The sequence below is a fragment of the Arachis stenosperma genome, chromosome 8, assembly GCF_014773155.1.
Source record: "Arachis stenosperma cultivar V10309 chromosome 8, arast.V10309.gnm1.PFL2, whole genome shotgun sequence".
In the NCBI taxonomy this organism is placed as follows: domain Eukaryota; kingdom Viridiplantae; phylum Streptophyta; class Magnoliopsida; order Fabales; family Fabaceae; genus Arachis; species Arachis stenosperma.
Window position 1 is genome coordinate 33,335,411 of NC_080384.1, and position 19,158 is coordinate 33,354,568.

The window sequence follows — 19,158 nt, forward strand, 5'->3', positions numbered from 1 at the left end:
TCAAATTTTTTAATTTTTTTTTTAAACACAAATCGGACAGTCCGATTTGTTTACCTCTAGAAATCGGATGGTCCGATTTCTGTACCTCTAATAAATTGGACGGTTCGATTTCTACTTCTCTAGTTAAACGATTTCACATTTGAGTATAATACCCCAACAATCCACATTTTAAAAAAATACCACTACCACTCCTATATTAAAAATAAAAAATTCAAAATACGCACTTATCTTGTTTATAACCTTTCATGTGCAAACGAGATGTTTAGAAGGATTTTTTTTTTAAATCTCGTTAACATAGTAGAAGTGATATAGATATAGTTTTTGTGTGCAATGTAAAAGTGAATTAAAAAATAAAATATAAAAATATAAAAATATAAAAATATAAATACCTATAAAAATACAGGCATCAGCAAATAGATATTTACTTTAGCTATTTAAAAACCCTTTGTTTATATGATGTGTGGAACATTTATTAATTATCACATCCATAGTATTCATGCTAGATCGATTCAGATGGGAGTCTAATTTAAATATATATATATATACAATAATATATTTACATCTTATAAAATGACACTAATTTTTCCTTACTAATTCAAAGAGACTAATGTAAGTATAACATGTATATAGTTAAAACTTAAAAGTGCGTGTAATTTAGCCATAGACAAAATAAAAGCAAGAGAGAACAAAACTTTTATTAAAGGGCAAAATTATTCGGTAGAAACCAACGCACAGTGGTCCCTCACGTCTATGTGAAGTTGCTATCAACTCGCAGGTACTATAACAGAGTTCTCATAAAAGAAAAGCTCCGAAACAAATACGTTTGACAAAAAAAAAAAAAAATTGAGTCACCGGGACCATCCAAGTTATCACTAACACCTAATTCTCATAAATGAAACGGTCCTAATCTCTTGTTAATCACCTGCATAATTAATTAATTAATAACGGTTTTGGTCTCTCAAAATAACAATATTTTTATAGGCAAGTAGGAATAACATAAATAGTAATACTATATAGTATTAATTAATTAAGGTACTACTACATATACATTTTTATTTTGTTCATTCACTATGATACTGTATATTATTTATTTATTCCTTTACCAGAAGCAAATAGACAGAACCACCACCACACTTAACTACAAAACAGACACACAAAAATTCAACCCCTACAATTCAAAGTTATGTTTTGTCTTTTTGTTTGGTCTCCAAGAAAACCCAAAGAAAAAAAAAAAAGAAAAAAAGAAACTTAGATATCTTATCTTCCCATAGCTCTCCTTTTTGTTTGAAGCAGCAGAGATTTAAATGAAGGGCCGTACCAAGATCACGTTACAGTGATTCTGTCCATCAAACTATTTACTCATGGATCAGTACATTGCTCTCTCAATATCTCACCCTATTATATATCTTGTCCTTAAAGACATTAATTAATCACTCTCAGAATGGACCAGAAAGAGGAGGATTAATTAATAAGTGATGATGTTATCTTCTTGTTGTGTTACAATTTCTCAGCTAGCATTGATGGTGAGAATGGAAGGAGTGGTTGTTGTTGTTGTTGTTGTTACCATAAGCAGTGAACTTTGATCTTCTTTTGAGGTCCTTATTGTGTGTGGTGGGAGCAATGTTGGTTTTTTCACTTTCTTCCAAGCTCAGAAAATGTTCATCCAATACATTAACCGGTGTGTCTGAGCTTGAATTCACATTCAACACAGATGATTCGTACTCCTCTCTACCCATTTCCTGTATCACATTATAGCACTGCAACATGCTTTCCTGCATTTTCAGTAAATTCAACAGTATCATACCATTTAATGTTCATTTGATTCTAAACTAATACAACATGTTATGTCTCATGCCACATTATTATTGATTGACGAGTCAGAAAAAAAATTTGACTTTAAAATTTTTTACTTGCAATTCATTTAAGTGAACAAACAGAAACTTTTATAAAAGAAAGCAAAGAAACATTCTTTTTACTCCACTGATATTAACCCCGGGTGATTCCATTAATAATAATAAAAAAAAGAACATAGAGAAACTAAAAGAAAAAGGAGCATTAAGTAGTAGAGAATGTACTTTATTTACATATGAAGAATCAGATATTGCTCTAAAGAAGCATGGATACTGAAAGGGAAACAACTCATGTGAAGCAGACAGTAGAGCTGATGCTGCAATTACAGATGGCTTGAATTCTAAAACCTTTATCTCTGCCAATCACACAAAAAACATTCATTCATTCATTCACTCACTAATTGTTTAAATAATAATTGGTTAAGTTAATTATATGATTATGTACCTGTTTGTGACTTCAATATGATCTGGGAGGCCCTATCTTTGAGTACCTGGTTGAATGAAGGGTCATTGATGCCCAACAAGTTGATGAAGAAAGGGATGAATGAGAATGGTGTTATGGAACGCATACGCCATTGTAGTGTCCCCAACACAATGGTCTCCATTCTTTGTATTGTTTGTGCCTCAAATATGACACCACCATCACCATGATTGTTCACAAGAACCTAGTATGTAACACAATGCAATGTAACTAATCTCACTACTCTTTGGTTCTCATAATTAATAAGTATTTACCTGAACATCAGTGGGAGAATACTCTATCTTTAGCATCTTAGCAGCTAGAGAGAAGCAAGAGATTGCAAGAAGCTTGTTGGTCCATGGCTTTGGTTGCTATATGTCCACAAATACATAATCTAATGTTAGTTAAAATATTGTTCATATAACATAAAGAGTAGTAATTTAACTACTAAGTGAGGCCAATGCCATTGTTTTTGAATAGAAAAAGATATATAGTATTAAGTAGTAATTAAATAATTTAGTGTGGGGTTACCAATATGGGTTGGTTGGCGAGATAGCGATCTAGGTAGTTGGTGGCAAGGTAAGGCAGAACAGGATCAAAGGTGCAGGACAACTGAAACAGAACATAAGGAAGCAATTGTTTCAAAGAAAGAAGAGAGGAAAGAGAGTAATAAAGTGATGAATTAGTGGTTGGTTACCTGTGATATGAAGGAAATGAGATTTGTTCTAAGAGAGATATCAAAATCAGTGGCCTTGAGAGTGTGGAAGTAATTGGAGGGAGGGATGTGTTCAGATTCAATGTGGAAGAGGGAGGAGACAGCTTCAAAGGGAAGGTTATGGTAGTTCTCATCAAAGGGGTTCTCAAGCTCAAACTCCATTATTAAAAGAAATAAAACAAAGCCTTAATTTGTGTGAAGAAGGAAGTTGTTAAGGAGCAAGAAGGACATGCATCAGTGTATGTAGAGACAAAGAAAGAAAGAGAGATGACAATTTTTCTACTTGAAATCAAAGGTATATAATGTATGAATGCAGGGGAGTTGTTTCTCTGTTTAGTTGTCTGTGTGTGATTGGTAAATAAAAGATAGAAAAATGGAGGGGGTTGGTCCCTACTCTTCTCTCTGTGCAGTGGTCACTGCTCAGGGCTGCATGAGATGAGAGCAATAGCACTACCATACCATCTCTCTAATAATCAAATCAATGCCTTGCCATCAAGTTAGGTTAGGGAGTTATTACTCAAACCCCAACACCTCTTATATATACACATATTAGTTTTTTTTTAACAAATTAACAAAATATTCAAACACATAAAACTATTAAAAGAATAAAAGAAGGCCTATATAAAAATTAAACAAACTCAAAAAAGATTTTTATTTAAAGAAGAATGTTAAAGATATAATCATTTATATTAACTCTGTTATCGACTTAAACTTTTAAGATGAGTAATTTCATGATAACTATAAAAAAACATAAATCTAAGTTATTTTGGTATTATTATCAATAACTTAAAAGATCAACACCATTTTATTTTCTAAATAATTGTTTTAAAAAATTATTTCATTTTTTTCTAATTAAATATTTTAAATAAAAAAATAATCAACCACTTTTTTACTTTTTTTTATAAATAATGATTGTGCAAGTCTCAAAACGTTGCTTTATTGTACTTGAATAAACAAACGTTGAACACTCAATATTTTCTATATTATTTTCTTTATATTAATTACTTGTTTGATGCTCGCCATTTTATTATTCTAGAATGCAGGGGAAGCTAGCGCTACACTCCAATGATATGAAATACGTGTATATATTATTCCGTATTGGTAATAGTAGTAATAATACGTGTATATATTATTTCTTATTAGTATCATATTTGACTTTTTATTTTCTCCCTCGTGTGTTTTTTCTTTTCGATGGTGAGTATGTGAGTCGACACACCAAACATGGTGGCCTTGGTGGGTACCCATAACAACACGACATATTTATTAATTTGAGTCTTTGAAACAATCTTATTTCATATAAAGTTAACAGAAATTTATTACACATATATTACTCTTGAAGATTGCCTTTTAGAATAAGGTTCTAGGTCTCCTCGTCTAGATTCATGTTCCATATTTCTATTTCATTCTCCTTAATGGATCCAGCAAGTGTATTTGCAACCCTGTTACAATGTTTTGGGATACAGTTACAAACAGAATTATATTGAAACAACTAGAGAAATTTTAAGGACAACTCATGTTAATTTTAACTTGCCGCTCCTCTGGCTAAACAGGGGCGGAGCTTGAAAATTTTTTTTAGATGCCAGAAATCTTAATAAAATATTATATAATAATATTATATTAAAATAAAATTTATAAATATAATTATTTTATTTTTAAATTTATTATTAATACGTAGGATTACATATAATTAAGATTAACTAAAAAAGTAATTCTGATTTTGATTAGTAAAAAAATTTGTTTAGGTTAATAAGCTAAATTAATTTTAAATAAAAAATCAATTTAAAAAAAATAAGTTTTTACATGAAAAAAATAATTTTTGTACATAAAAATTTATTTGTATTTAGAAAATTAATTTTTTTAAATCTAAAAACTATTTTTTTCAAAAAATTGATTTTTTATTTAAATTATATAAAATCTATTACAACTTATAAATTATTTTTTAATATTTTAAAAGATTAATTTTATTTTTGATAATATTTATTTCTCAAAAGTCTCAAAATTAATTATTTTTATTATTATTTTTATTATAAATCAAATAATATAATACAATAAAATAAAATTTTAAATTTTTAATAAAATAAAAATATTAAAATTTATTAATGTAAACAGTGTTGATACTATAATGACATTAAATTTATAAAGTTGATTTAAAAATAAAATAATGACTTTTTATTAATAATTGATATTATTACTATTTTTATTATTCTAAAAATAAAATAATACATAAAAATATATGAAAAACCAAATATAATTTAGTATTAATTTTATAATAATATTTAATTCAAACATAAATATATAAATTGAAAGCATATCAATTTAATTATTAAATGAATTAATTTAATTTTTTTAAAGTAAAACTATTAATATTTTTACAAAAGTTTTGGAGGGTGATGCCCCTTCTCTAAACAAAGCTCCGCCAGTTAAATTAATGAACTGTTTTAATGCATTCGAACAGTTAAATTAGCTTTTATAATTCCTACAAAATATGATACTTTTCTTGTTAGAGCAATGTCCCCACCTCTGTCAATGGTTAGTAATTAGTATAAAACCGTCGATCTTTCATTATTATGTGATTTCATATTGTCAATTCTACGGAAGTAGTTTACTTTATTTATTTATTTATTTATTATTTGCTTTAGCTAATTCTCCAGATCACTTTAAGATTGGTCAATTCCCTACATAGGACTCACGTATAGGCCTGTTCTGTAAGAAATAGACCAATGATCATTAAAATCGTATTAATAACAAACCAAAATAATGTACAATAAGATTACCAAAAGAAGAATAGGAGTTAATAATAATGACACTCTTTTAATTAATCAGAACTTTGAATACATACAACAAATGATCCCAATATTCCAATTTGTCAGGAAGCATAGCCAAACTTAATGAGCAATAAACGGGTGCAATGGGATTTGAATTTCAATGATTAGAAATAATGAACCATTATATATATGTTTCCAGCATAAAGTAGTGGGTAGGAGATGGGAATTGATCTGTTTCATTCTCGAAAATCTGTCTACAACAGTCTGAGGATTGAGCAGAAAAATAACAAGTCAAATTCTTATCATGATTCATGAAGTAGTAGGCATGTTCTGTTCTGTTTTAGCCTAGTTTATGCATGGTCCACGGTAATCATTACCATAATGCAAAAACAAAAAATTGTCTTAATAAGTAAGGTTATTATTTTCATGTTTGATCCTTTGACTTACATTACAACTTTACATATATATAGTCAAAGTTTGGAGTTACATCCACCCGTCCTCTATTTAAAAAATTCTTTCTTTTTTCGGTAATAATTATTTTTATGACGTAGTTGGACTAATTAAACTATGATAATAAAAATTGATATGTAGTTATTTTTATGTAAAATTAATAATTTAAAATTATTAAATAATTTAATGTTTGACTAAATTACATATGTTAGTTATTAATTATAATTTTATATAAAAATAATTATATTTAAATTTTCAGCTTAAGTTATATATAGACTATTATTGTCTTATAAAGTTATTTAGTTGAAACAAATGAGATAAATTATTAATAATGCATGCTTATATATGTATTAGTTCTATCTTAATATTTTTTTTTATAATTCGTGTATGTCGTTTGTGATGGTCACTTGTTATTTTCAGGCCTGTGCAGTGCAGGGCAACTTAATTATATATAATTTTAAGGTTTAATACCGACACATTGTGGCTAATTAAGTAGTCTCTAAAAAGATAAATTAAGTTATAATGGTCATGATCTTGGGGACTGAACGAAGTTTCAATTATGATGTTTAACTGGATTTCCGGGCACTAATTAAGATCAAGGTCAAACATATATATCTTCCTATATATACGAGTCACACAACAATATGAGGACACGTAAGCATTGAAATCTTATTTCCATGCATTCATTATTCATATGTTTGTCATCCACAAAGAGTATGAAACTGATAAGAATTAAAAGTGGTCATGTTTTTTATGCTAGGTTGGTAGGTTTTGGATTTTGTAGTACTCTCTAAGAAAAAGGTTATTTGTAATTCTTTTTAAAATAATCATAAAATGATTCTTATTTCGTTTTAAAAAGGTTTCTTGTATTTTTTTAATACTTTTTTTCATTGATCCATTTGTTGGATAATTTGGTGCATAATTTCAACATTTTTGATATAGATCCCCTTTTTATTGTTGTTTAAAATTTTGTTCTATCCTTCTTAATTTGAGAAGAAATTAAAATAAGGTTCATATATATTAGAATTGAAAATATCGAAACTAGTTTTATCTGAAAAAGAACATTGTGGTTGAAAATGAAGAAACTACCAAAATAATAACACGATAAAGATATGAAATGCATGTAACATATTCTATATTTAGAAAATTAAACTGTTGTTTGTCAATGAAGGACAGGAAATTCTTGTTATGTTTGAAATAGAATATACTTATTAGTATCCAGAGAACTTGCCCTGATGTAATTGTTGTGTTTAACGATAATTTTGATTTATGGTAATTAATTTGGATTGACTGAGAAGTATTTGAATTTGAGGATGTATAGGATGTGCTTGGTTTATATTTTTTATTTTTAAGATTTTAGAAAAAATTAAAAAATATAAAAATAAACTATATTTTCTGTACCTAATATTTGTAATTTTTTTAAAAATATTTCTATATTTAATTATATTTAATTTTATCCTTAACTTTTTTACTTTGCATTAAAATTATCCTTAAATTTTAATTTCATCTAAAATTTTAAGAACAAAATAAAAAATATTTAAAATAATTTTAAAATAAATAAAAAATATTAAAAATAAAATTAAATCAATAAAAAATATTAAAAACAAAATTAAATAAAATTAAATATTAAAATATTTTTAAAAAATCAAAAATATTAAAAATAAAAAAATACTTTATTTAAAATATAATAAATAAAATTATATTTTCTATTTTTAATTTTATTTTTTATAAAATTTTAAAAATAAAAAATAAAAACACAAACTAAATACTCTTTAATCTTGCAACTGTACTAATAATTCTAAGTCAACATTGTAACAGGTAGTGTGTGAAGCTAAGTCATTAAATAGCCATTAAATATGGGGATAGACTAAATAACTATGGGATAATTAAGTGAAGTGCTACAGTACCGTGATACTCCCCTATACTTACAGCTGTGCAAAATTGAAAACTTTAAATTATTACAAGAACCCTATTTTTAGCCCAAACATGAAACATGGAACCATCCCGTGAGACCCTTATTACTAAACCTACTATATGTCTCCTTATGCGCCATTCATTCCAACTTTCCAACTCATATTCTACTATCCCCGTATCCCATACACATACATCATATATATATATACATCCATACATACACTTCCGATTTTGCACATATTCAATCTCTCTTAAAAATATTTGGCTACTTTAACAACATTTATTTTAGTGCAGATTTTCACTAATTAAGCACTTAATAAGTTTTAAAATTAACATAGTCTTTAGTCTATATACTTTAAATAATCTTAAATTATATTCTTGTGAAAAGTTACCTATATTTATGAACACACACAAATACAATAATGAATTATTACACACATATAGGATTATTCTAATATATGTCTATGTTACAATAGTAACGATGGTTATAATATTTTAAAAAATATTACTAAAATTAAAATAATAAAATTTTTATTATTTAATAATATTTTTAAAAAAATATTACTAAAAAAATTACCAAAATATAATTAAAAATATAACTTTAATTTTAATAATACTTGTGTTCATACCCTGACCCAATAATAAAGGCCCAAGATCAAGAAAAAGACCTAATCCAAAGGGTTGGGCCTCACCCGTACTAATCTTCATCCTACGAAGTCGGTACCCACTACGACTTGTTCTAAAGAAGTCGGGCACGAGGGTTAGCTGGCAGATAAACACTCATTCATATGAGTAACTGCCCCTAGAATCTCTCTAACCACTTCCACGAGTCATATCTTAACCCCCCTAAGATAATGTGACGGTTAACACCCTAAAAATATGGCACTACTCCAACGGTGGTTATTGGTTCACCACTATAAATACACTGACACCCCTCAGGTATCTCTAAGTCCAATACTCTCTAGACCTGCTCACACTCTTGCTAACTTAGGCATCGGAGTATCTTTGCAGGTACCACCCCCATCTCCTCGCACGAACAAGTCGGACGGGGACCCCCGAGTTGCAGACCCATTCGGAATCCTCCTCCTTCACACATTTGGGCCAACCAACGCCGTTTAGCCCATCAATCTCCGGTTATCCACCGTAACATTGGCGCCGTTGCCGGGGACCCGAGAGATCAACCACTGATGGCAGACAGATCCCCCGAAGAGGGTCATGTGGAGACAGATTCTGAACAAGAGAATCTGGACACAGGAAATAATGATGCAGACTTCACCCTTCACCAGGGAATTAATGATCAACACAGGGAAGATACCTCCGGAGTAAAAAATCCGAAGGTAAACTCTTCAGAAGAGCGCGAATCAGAGAAAGAGGGACCATCCCATGTAACTGAACTCATGGGATTAGTCCACAGTCGCCTGGAACAGTTAGAACAAGAACGGGAGCGACAAAAGGAAACTGAAAAGAACCTAAAAGAGGAGATGGAACGACGAAAAGAGTTAGAGAGAAAACTCTTAAAGTTAGAATCCTCCCTCAAAGGTCGCAACTCCCGTGACGAACGAGAAGAGCCGCCCTTAGGAGGGGAGGATCCTTTCAGCGAGGACATAATGAGGGCAAAAGTTTTGAGAAACTTCAAAAGCCCCGATATGGACCTCTATGACGGAACCACGGATCCAAAGCATCACTTGAGCAATTTTAAAAGTCGGATGTACCTAGCTGATGCTTCCGACGCTACGCGATGCAAAGCTTTCCCGACCACCCTATCGAAAGCAGCGATGAAGTGGTTCGACAGCCTCCCCCCGAGGTCGGTTACTAGTTTTGAAGACCTCTCAAGGAAGTTTTTGATGAGGTTCTCTATCTAGAAGGACAAAGTGAAACATGCACCGAGCCTCCTGGGAATAAAACAGGAGGTCGGAGAATCCTTACGAGCCTATATGGAAAGGTTCAACAAAGCATGTTTAGAGATTCAAGACCTGCCCACAGAGGCAGTCATAATGGGGTTAGTCAACGGACTCAGAGAAGGTCCCTTCTCACAGTCCATATCTAAAAGACACCCCGTTTCTCTAAGTGATGTACAGGAAAGAGCTGAAAAGTACATCAATATGGAGGAAAACGCTAAGCTGAGAGACCTGAGTTGGCGACCTGGGCACCCTCCCTCAACAAAAGAGAGGGAGAGGGAAACCAAGAAAAAGGAAGAACTCGGTCTCGAGAGACCAAGAAAATACCACTCTTATACTCCTCTGAAAGTTTCTATAGTGGATGTATACAGAGAGATTTGTAACACTGAAAGACTGCCACCTCCTAGGCCCATTAAAAATAAAAAAGGGGGGAGCCGCAGCGATTACTGTGAGTACCATAAAATATATGATCACTCCACAAACGACTGTTACGACCTTAAAAATGTGATAGAAAAGCTGGCTAGAGAAGGTCGGCTTGATAGATATCTCATACAAAGGTCGGACGGTCATGGGAAGAGAAAGCGAGATGATATGGATAAAAGAGACCCACTGCCGCAGACTCCGGAGAGACATATCCATATGATCTCAGGAGGGTTCGCGGGAGGAGGACTCACCAAATCCTCTCGTAAAAGACATCTCAAAAGAGTCTACCAGGTCGGAGAGGAGTCATCCGACCTCCCTACCATTTCATTCACAAAAGAAGATAGGCAAGGAATAATCCCTGGACACGATGATCCAGTAGTAATAACTATGATCCTGGCAAATGCCCATCTCCACAGAACCCTAGTAGACCAAGGAAGCTCAGCGGACATCCTTTTTAAGCCCGCTTTTGACAAACTAGGGTTGGATGAGAAAGAATTAAGAGCCTACCCCGACACCCTATACGGATTAGGGGACACGCCAATAAAACCACTGGGATTTTTGCCCCTCCACACCACTTTTGGAAAAGGTAAAAAATCAAAGACTCTGAGTATAGACTTCATAGTCATTGATGTGGGGTCAGCATATAACGCTTTAATCGGCAGAGCTACCCTTAATCGACTCGGAGCCGTGGTATCCACTCCCCACCTTTGCATGAAATTCCCGACCTCAGCAGGGATAGCAACGGTAAGAGGAGATCAAAAGTTGGCAAAGAAATGCTACAATGAAAGCCTAAATCTGAGGGGAAAGGGCAGAGAAGTCCACACAATAGAGCTCGGCGGTGCAAGGGCCAGAGAAGAGCTGCGACCACAACCGGGAGGAAAAACCGAGGAGATACAGGTCGGCAAAGAGGAAGGGAAAAATACTCATATAGGAGCCAACCTAGGGGAAACCCTAAAACAAGGATTGACTAAGCTCCTAAGAGATAACTCCGACCTCTTCGCCTGGAAGGCCTCTGACATGCCTGGGATAGACCCCGAGCTCATGTCCCACAAACTCTCGGTTTATCCGGGATCCCGACCTGTACAGCAAAGAAGACGCAAGCTCGGCCCAGAACGAGCCCTAATAGTAGAAGAACAAGTACAGGCGCTCCTGGAAGCTGGCTTCATCAGAGAAGTCAAGTACCCAACATGGCTAGCCAATGTAGTGCTAGTCAAAAAACAAAATGGCAAATGGAGAATGTGTGTCGACTATACCGACTTAAATAAGGCATGTCCCAAGGACCCTTATCCACTGCCAAGTATTGATACCCTAGTGGACTCCAGCTCGGGGTATCAATACTTATCATTTATGGACGCCTACTCGGGATATAATCAAATCCCAATGTATGAGCCAGACCAGGAGAAGACATCATTCATCACACCCAGAGCTAATTTCTGCTACGTGGTCATGCCATTCGGATTGAAGAATGCAGGAGCCACATATCAAAGGTTGATGAATAAGGTGTTTTCCTCTCACCTTGGGAGTCTAATGGAAGTATACGTCGACGACATGCTGGTAAAAACCAAGAAAGAAGTCGACCTCTTGTCAGACCTCTCACAAGTCTTTGACACCATAAGGCTGCATAGGATGAGACTAAATCCCGCAAAGTGCGCCTTCGCGGTGGAGGCAGGGAAATTTCTAGGATTTATGCTAACACAAAGAGGGATCGAAGCCAATCCCGATAAGTGTAGAGCCATCCTAGAGATGAAAAGCCCGACTTGTTTGAGAGAAGTCCAGCAGCTGAATGGCCGACTTGCAGCCCTCTCCAGATTTTTGGCAGGATCAGCACTAAAATCCCTTCCACTGTTCTCCTTATTGAGAAAGGGATGTCAGTTTGAATGGACTCCTGAATGCGAGGAGGCGTTCCAGGAGTTCAAAAAGTTTTTAAGCCAACCTCCTATTCTGACCCGACCAGTATCTGGAAAAGACCTCGTCCTGTACTTATCCGTAGCGGACAAGGCTGTCTCATCAGCCCTGATAAGAGAAGATGAGGTCGGACAACATCCAGTTTATTTCATCAGTAAAGTTCTACAAGGCCCTGAGCTAAGGTACCACAAACTAGAGAAGTTTGCCTACTCCTTAGTAATAGCCTCACGAAGGCTACGGCCTTACTTTCAGGCTCACACAATAAGAGTCCGTACGAACCAACCCATGAAGCAAATCCTCCAAAAGACGGATGTTGCAGGGAGAATGGTTCAATGGGCAATAGAGCTCTCCGAGTTCGACTTAAGATATGAAACTCGGACGGCGATCAAAGCCCAATGCCTTGCCGACTTCGTTGCAGAATACGCAGGGGATCAGGAGGAAAAACCAACTACATGGGAACTCTATGTAGACGGATCCTCCAACAAAACAGGAAGCGGCGCAGGCATAATATTGGTAGATGAAAGAGGAACCCAGATAAAGGTTTCCCTAAAATTTGAATTTTCAGCTTCAAATAATCAGGCAGAGTATGAAGCCTTGATTGCTGGATTGAAATTGGCAGAAGAAGTCGGTGCTACAAAGGTGATGATATATAGCGACTCACAAGTGGTGACCTCCCAGATAAGCGGAGAGTATCAGGCAAAGGACCCAAATATGAAGAGGTACTTGGAGAAAACTCTGGAGCACCTCGGGCGCTTTGAAGAAACCGAGGTTAAACACATAACTCGGGATCTAAACAGCAGAGCGGACGCCCTATCCAAGTTAGCGAGTACCAAGCCGGGAGGGAACAACAGAAGCCTGATCCAAGAAACCCTCCAGGAACCCTCAGTGGTAAAAATAGAAGATAAACAAGAAGTACTTGAGGTAGCCGGTTTAAACCTCGGATGGATGAACCCCTTGGTCGAATACATAAAATTTGACATCCTCCCAAAAGAGGAAAAAAAGGCCAGGAAAATCCGGAGGGAAGCACAACATTACACTTTGGTGAGAAATACTCTCTACAGAAGGGGGATATCAACACCATTGTTAAAGTGCGTACCGACCTCAAGAACCACCGAGGTGTTAGAGGAAATCCACAGTGGAATCTGCGAAAATCATCTCGGAGCAAGGTCATTAGCCAGGAAAGTAATCAGAGCTGGATTCTACTGGCCAACCTTGCAGAAAGATGCCACAGAATTTGTGAAAAAGTGCCAACCATGTCAGATGCATGCAAATTTTCACGTGGCTCCCCCAGAGGAGCTCATCAGCATCACTTCTCCATGGCCCTTTGCAAAATGGGGAATGGATTTGTTAGGTCCTTTTTCCCAAGCGCCAAGACAAGTCAAATACCTGATCGTGGGAATAGATTACTTCACAAAGTGGATAAAAGCAGAACCATTGGCCACCATCACTGCTCAAAGAAGTCGGAGGTTCCTCTACAAAAATATCATCACAAAATATGGGATACCTTATTCCATTACTACAGACAATGGAACCCAATTCACCGATTCTACCTTCAGAAGCCTAGTAGCCAGTATGAAAATAAAACACCAGTTCACCTCGGTGGAACACCCACAAGCCAATGGGCAAGCCGAGGCAGTCACCAAAGTCATACTGGCAGGGCTAAAAAGAAGATTACAAGAGGTAAAAGGAGCCTGGGCTGAAGAGCTCCCCCAAGTGCTATGGGCTTACAGGACAACGCCCCAATCCGCCACTGGAGAAACGCCCTTCCGACTAGTTTATGGCGTAGAAGCAATGATACCAATAGAAATCAATGAACAAAGCCCAATGGTAATTCTCCATGACGAGATCGGAAACATGCAGGGGCACAAAGAGGAGCTCGACTTGCTCCCCGAAGTCCGAGAAGATGCCCAGATAAGAGAAGCAGCGTTGAAGCAAAGGATGACTACAAAGTACAACAAAAAAGTCATTCGAAGAACATTTGCCCCGAATGACTTGGTCTTAATCAGAAACGACATTGGAGTCAACAAATCAGGGGAAGAAAAACTCACTGCTAATTGGAAGGGACCATACAAAGTCAATGAAGTCTTAGGAAAAGGTTATTATAAAGTGACCGACCTGAACGACACCGAGTTCCCAAGGTCGTGGCATGCTTGTAATATAAAAAGGTACTACAGTTAAAAAGCGAACTCTACTCCCTGATGTACTCTTTTCCCAACTTCATGATTTTTTCCCAAAATCAAAGGGTTTTTTCTGGAGAAGGGTTTTTAACGAGGCATCATAGTAGAGGCTAAGGGAAAATAGGCTATTAAAAACCCTTAATAGCAAGAAGGTACCTCCCCAATCAATAAAGATCTTTTTTCATTTACAATATTTCTTATAAACTCCTTTTTATTTTCTAAATCTTTCTACGAAACGCGCCGACTTAAGCTCGACAAAACGTGAAAATCCCATGAACCGACCTAGATGGTCGTCAGGATAAAACGACGAGGTACAAGTCGGTGTAATGAGGTTATAAAAGTTGATCGTAAAAAACTCGGAGACATCCCGACTCATAAGTCGAAATGAAAAAACCGAGTAGAAAAGAAAACGAATCGCAAAAATAACCTAAGTCATAAGAACTCAATAAAACAAAGTTGAGTATAAGGAATAACAAAAAAAAAAGAGATTGAAAAAACCTAGGAAAAAGTTTAAAGGCTGTCCAAAAGCCCTTAAACAAAAAGGCTCAGAAAAACAGACAAGCCAAAGGGAAAGGTTTTTCAGAAAAAGATCAAGGGGACTTCGAAAAATCAAAATCAGAAAAGCATACACGCATAAGATAACTTAAACCCTTATCCAAAAAAGGATATTTATTTTGTTAATTTAAAACCCTTATTAAAAAGGGTACTTTTTAAATATTTTGTTTACGGCCTTAAAAGGCTAAAAGAAATTGTCCAAACACCACCAACAAACAACATATAAAGAGTTTAAAAAAGGGGGAACTCACAGGCCGAGCCCCCATATAGCCATAAAAAAGTTATTTCTGCAGAGGAGTAGACGGATCACCACCACCAGAGTCAGGAAGAGCGCCACCAGGACCGGGAAGAGAGGCAACCACGGGAGATGAAGAGGAAATCGGAGGAACAACAGAAGAACTCGAAGCGTCCTTGGAATGAGGAGGGGACTCAATAATCCTCTGCCCCCGAGTCTTCAATTCTGACTCGGAAACGATTACGGGGGCAGGAGGATCCACAATAGCACCATCAATGACGACTTTGTCTGGATCTAAAGGAGAAAGATCCAAGTCAGGAGCAATAACTCCGACCTGCTCCTTGAAAATCCTCCAAGCCTCCTCGGCACCATCAGCAATAGAGTCCTCCAACTCGGCATACGCATTTCGAGAGTTCAGCAAATCCTTCTTCACAGACACAAGATCTTGAAATAAACTCTGATAACTCTCCTGTGCTGTTTTCCTCAAACCCGCCTCCATGTTGCATTGGGCTTGCAACTTACTCTCCTTCTCCCGAAGGCTATCCCTCTCCGCCCTCAGCTTGGCGACCTCCTCCTTCAACTCCCTCTCATGCTCTTGATAAGAAAGAAGCCTTCCCTCCAGCTCCTCAACCTTCGAGGTTAACCCCAAAGAGCTGAGAGGAGTCTTCTCAAAAATATCCAAGAGCTTGCCACAAACACCTGCCGCCCTAAAACTCTCCTTAGCCAGAGTGGTAAGGTGGTTCCGAATAGAGACATCATCCATACTTATATGAGGATAAATGTTCTTTCGGACGAATGCAAGAGCATCCGCCTTAACCCCACCATCAAAAGAAGAGCCAGACTCTAAAGTCTTGCGCTTCTTTTTCTCTGGCTCAGAAAGAAGTCGGGCGGAGGGGAGCGGCCGAGACAAAGCTAAAGAAGAAATTACAATGGGCTGGGAAGGAGTCCCCATAGTCTGAGGAGGAGGAGAGATGATCGCCCTGGTGCCACCAGTCCTAGCCCGAGATCTTGCCTTAGCCTCCTGAACTCTTTGGTAAGATTCCTGAGCATTCTTCCTTGCCATATCTGCAAAAGAAACAATTAGCAAAAATTACAAGTCGGCAAACCTCAAGTCGGCAGATACAAGTCGAAAATAAGAAATGTATATACATATATAAAAACTACCTAGTTGCGACCGAACAAAAGTCGGCGATCCCTGGAGGAATTTTCTAGTATCCAAGTATGGGGCCCTCCCCCACACTTCTCGGAAAAACCCCACAATGGCCGCCTCCACCTCATCCAGGTCGTCCAGACCGTACTTCTCACAGGGAGAGGCCTCCAACCAATAGAGGGGAAAGCGAGGGGAAGAATTCTCATCCAAGAAAAAGGGGTGGTGACCCTTTACAGCTTGCACTTTGAAAAATAATTTTTGAAGTCGTGGAAGGATTCGTCAAAAAGGGTGAAAATTCTCCGACCTTGTATGACTCGGAAAGACACCCATTGCTGCTTGTTATTTAGCCCACTGAAGGGCTTAGTCATGTGGAAAAGATAAAAGAAAATCCTCAAAGAGGTCGAAAAGTACAAAGCGTGACTTATAAATTGATAAATTTTCAAAAAACCCCAAGAGTTGGGGTGAAGCTGGGTAGGGGCAACTCGACAGTGGTGCAAAACAGACATCTCAAAATTCGAAAAAGGAAGAAAAACACCCAAACGGGTGATCATACATTCATACATAAAGAAAAAATGAGGGGCCGCCTCATTGGCCCTCCCAAAACAAACCCGGTCTTCTGGACCCGGGACTACCAACTCATACTTTGGCTCGTCCTCCTCAGAAGTACAAATTCTGTGGTGAGTACGAAGGTGGGTGATAAACTCGGCATCAACCAAGGGTTCCTCCCCTAGGACCGTGACATCAACCAATTGAGAAAGAACATCTACGGAAGCCATTTCTTTTCTTATAAAGGGTGACAAAAACCTACAAAAGAAAAAGAAAAGGAAAATAAAAAACACGGTCTCTAAAGGGAGGGAATACGGAACCAAAGTCTACAAACCAACCTATCTATCTACAAAATAAAAGTATGCAAACACAAAGCATGTTACGAAAGAAGAAAAGCTAACCTTTATCCAAAAATGAAGATTGGAAGAAGCAGAAGTCTCCGAAACACAAGAGTGCAGCACGAAAGAAGAAAGAGGAAATTTGAAAAATCGCAGAAACGAAAAAATGAAAGAAAGGGAAAGTATTTATAAACATGCTAAGGGGCATAATGGTAGAAGCGAGGCAGTCATTAATGAGAATGCACCGTTACCAAGACCTACGCACATCCCTAACGGACACGACGCTTGATTAGACGTAACTGTCAGAACCAAAAGGACACGGAAAGTCACGTCGGTTTCAGACCATCACGTAGGTCCTCCAACAAGTCGGCTATGACCCCAAATAGAATACTCGAACCCAAATCTCGGAAAAATTGGGCTCGAATAGGGGCACTGTTCATACCCTGGCCCAATAATAAAGGCCCAGGATCAAGAAAAAGACCTAATCCAAAGGGTTGGGCCTCACCCGTACCAATCTTCATCCTACGAAGTCGGTACCCACTACGACTTGTTCTAAAGAAGTCGGGCACGAGGGTTAGCTGGCAGATAAACACTCATTCAAATGAGTAACTGTCCCTAGAATCTCTCTAACCACTTCCACGAGCCATATCTTAACCTCCCTAAGATAATGGGACGGTTAACACCCTAAAAATATGGCACTACTCCAACGGTAGTTATTGGTTCACCACTATAAATACACTGACACCCCTCAGGTATCTTTAAGTCCAATACTCTCTAGACCTGCTCACACTCTTGCTAACTTAGGCATCGGAGTGTCTTTGCAAGTACCACCCCCATCTCCTCGCACGAACAAGTCGGACGGGGACCCCCAAGTTACAAACCCATTCGAAATCCTCCTCCTTCACACATTTGGGCCAACCAACGCCGTTTAGCCCATCAATCTCCGGTTACCCACCGTAACAACTTCCATAGTTATTATAGCCACCATAAATATAAATATTCTACAATCTCCCATATATATATATATATAGCTTTAAAAAAGAAAAAGAAATTGGCTATCAATAAGAGAATGGGGACACCGTGCAGCTTTAAAAAGTTTCCAGTATAATAAAAGCCAGAAAAAAATTTTCTTGTTGTGTCCAAATCTTGGTAATTTTTTAAAATTTTATATAGTAATTATTGTGGGGACATATTTGGTGTTCTCCCCCTCAATACACCTGTGTGGTAAAAGGTGTTGGAAAAACCAAAAAATGCAATGTCCCACTCTGAACCCTGAAGAAAGAGCAAAAACTATCATATGGTCAAGTCATTGTTAAGGGAAAAAAAATGGCACAACCTACTACGGTTCTCATCAAATCAATTACACCTTCTTTTGAGAAGAACCATTCATTTATCACTTTGGGGGCCTAAATCTGAAACCCACATGGAGGCATGCAGGTCCTTCTTTTATTCACACTATGTGCGACCTGAGGGTGCAACAACAACAACTAACAATAATAATAGTTACTATATTAAGAAGCATACAAAGATATTAATGACAAAACTTTATTCCCAAGATCTCTCCAAGCATTGGAACAAGTAGAGACAATATTAAAATTAAGAAACATTGTATCTCTGCCATGCATCCATAAAAGTAAATAACGATCGGAATAGTGTATGTATCTCATGGTTGCAACTCGTGAACTCTTGGTGTGATGAGTGGTGACTTTGGAGCGCTCGGTCCTCGATCAAAGAAACTTAATATATGATATTGGCTTATGAGATGTGATAAATTTTC

General features: G+C 36.5%; 1 protein-coding gene across 1 annotated transcript; it reads right to left on the bottom strand.

Moving 5' to 3' along the window:
- Nucleotides 1–1,047: 1,047 nt before the first annotated feature.
- LOC130946361 (putative cyclin-D6-1) lies at nt 1,048–3,511 on the bottom strand. Its single transcript, XM_057875087.1, has 6 exons — nt 3,008–3,511; nt 2,842–2,922; nt 2,586–2,681; nt 2,296–2,515; nt 2,076–2,206; nt 1,048–1,772 (listed from the first exon to the last, which is right to left on the bottom strand). The coding sequence occupies exons 1-6, from the start codon at nt 3,185–3,187 to the stop codon at nt 1,512–1,514; spliced, it is 969 nt and encodes a 322-aa protein (XP_057731070.1). The 5' UTR covers nt 3,188–3,511; the 3' UTR covers nt 1,048–1,511.
- Nucleotides 3,512–19,158: the final 15,647 nt, after the last annotated feature.

Excerpts from the sequence above, each read along its gene's own strand:
- LOC130946361 (XM_057875087.1), bottom strand. The coding sequence starts at position 3,187 with ATGGAGTTTGAGCTTGAGAACCCCTTTGATGAGAACTACCATAACCTT. Across the intron at positions 2,207-2,295 it reads CATATTGAAGTCACAAACAG|AGATAAAGGTTTTAGAATTC; the intron begins GTACATAATCAT and ends TGTGATTGGCAG. Across the intron at positions 1,773-2,075 it reads ATTCTTCATATGTAAATAAA|GAAAGCATGTTGCAGTGCTA; the intron begins GTACATTCTCTA and ends CTGAAAATGCAG.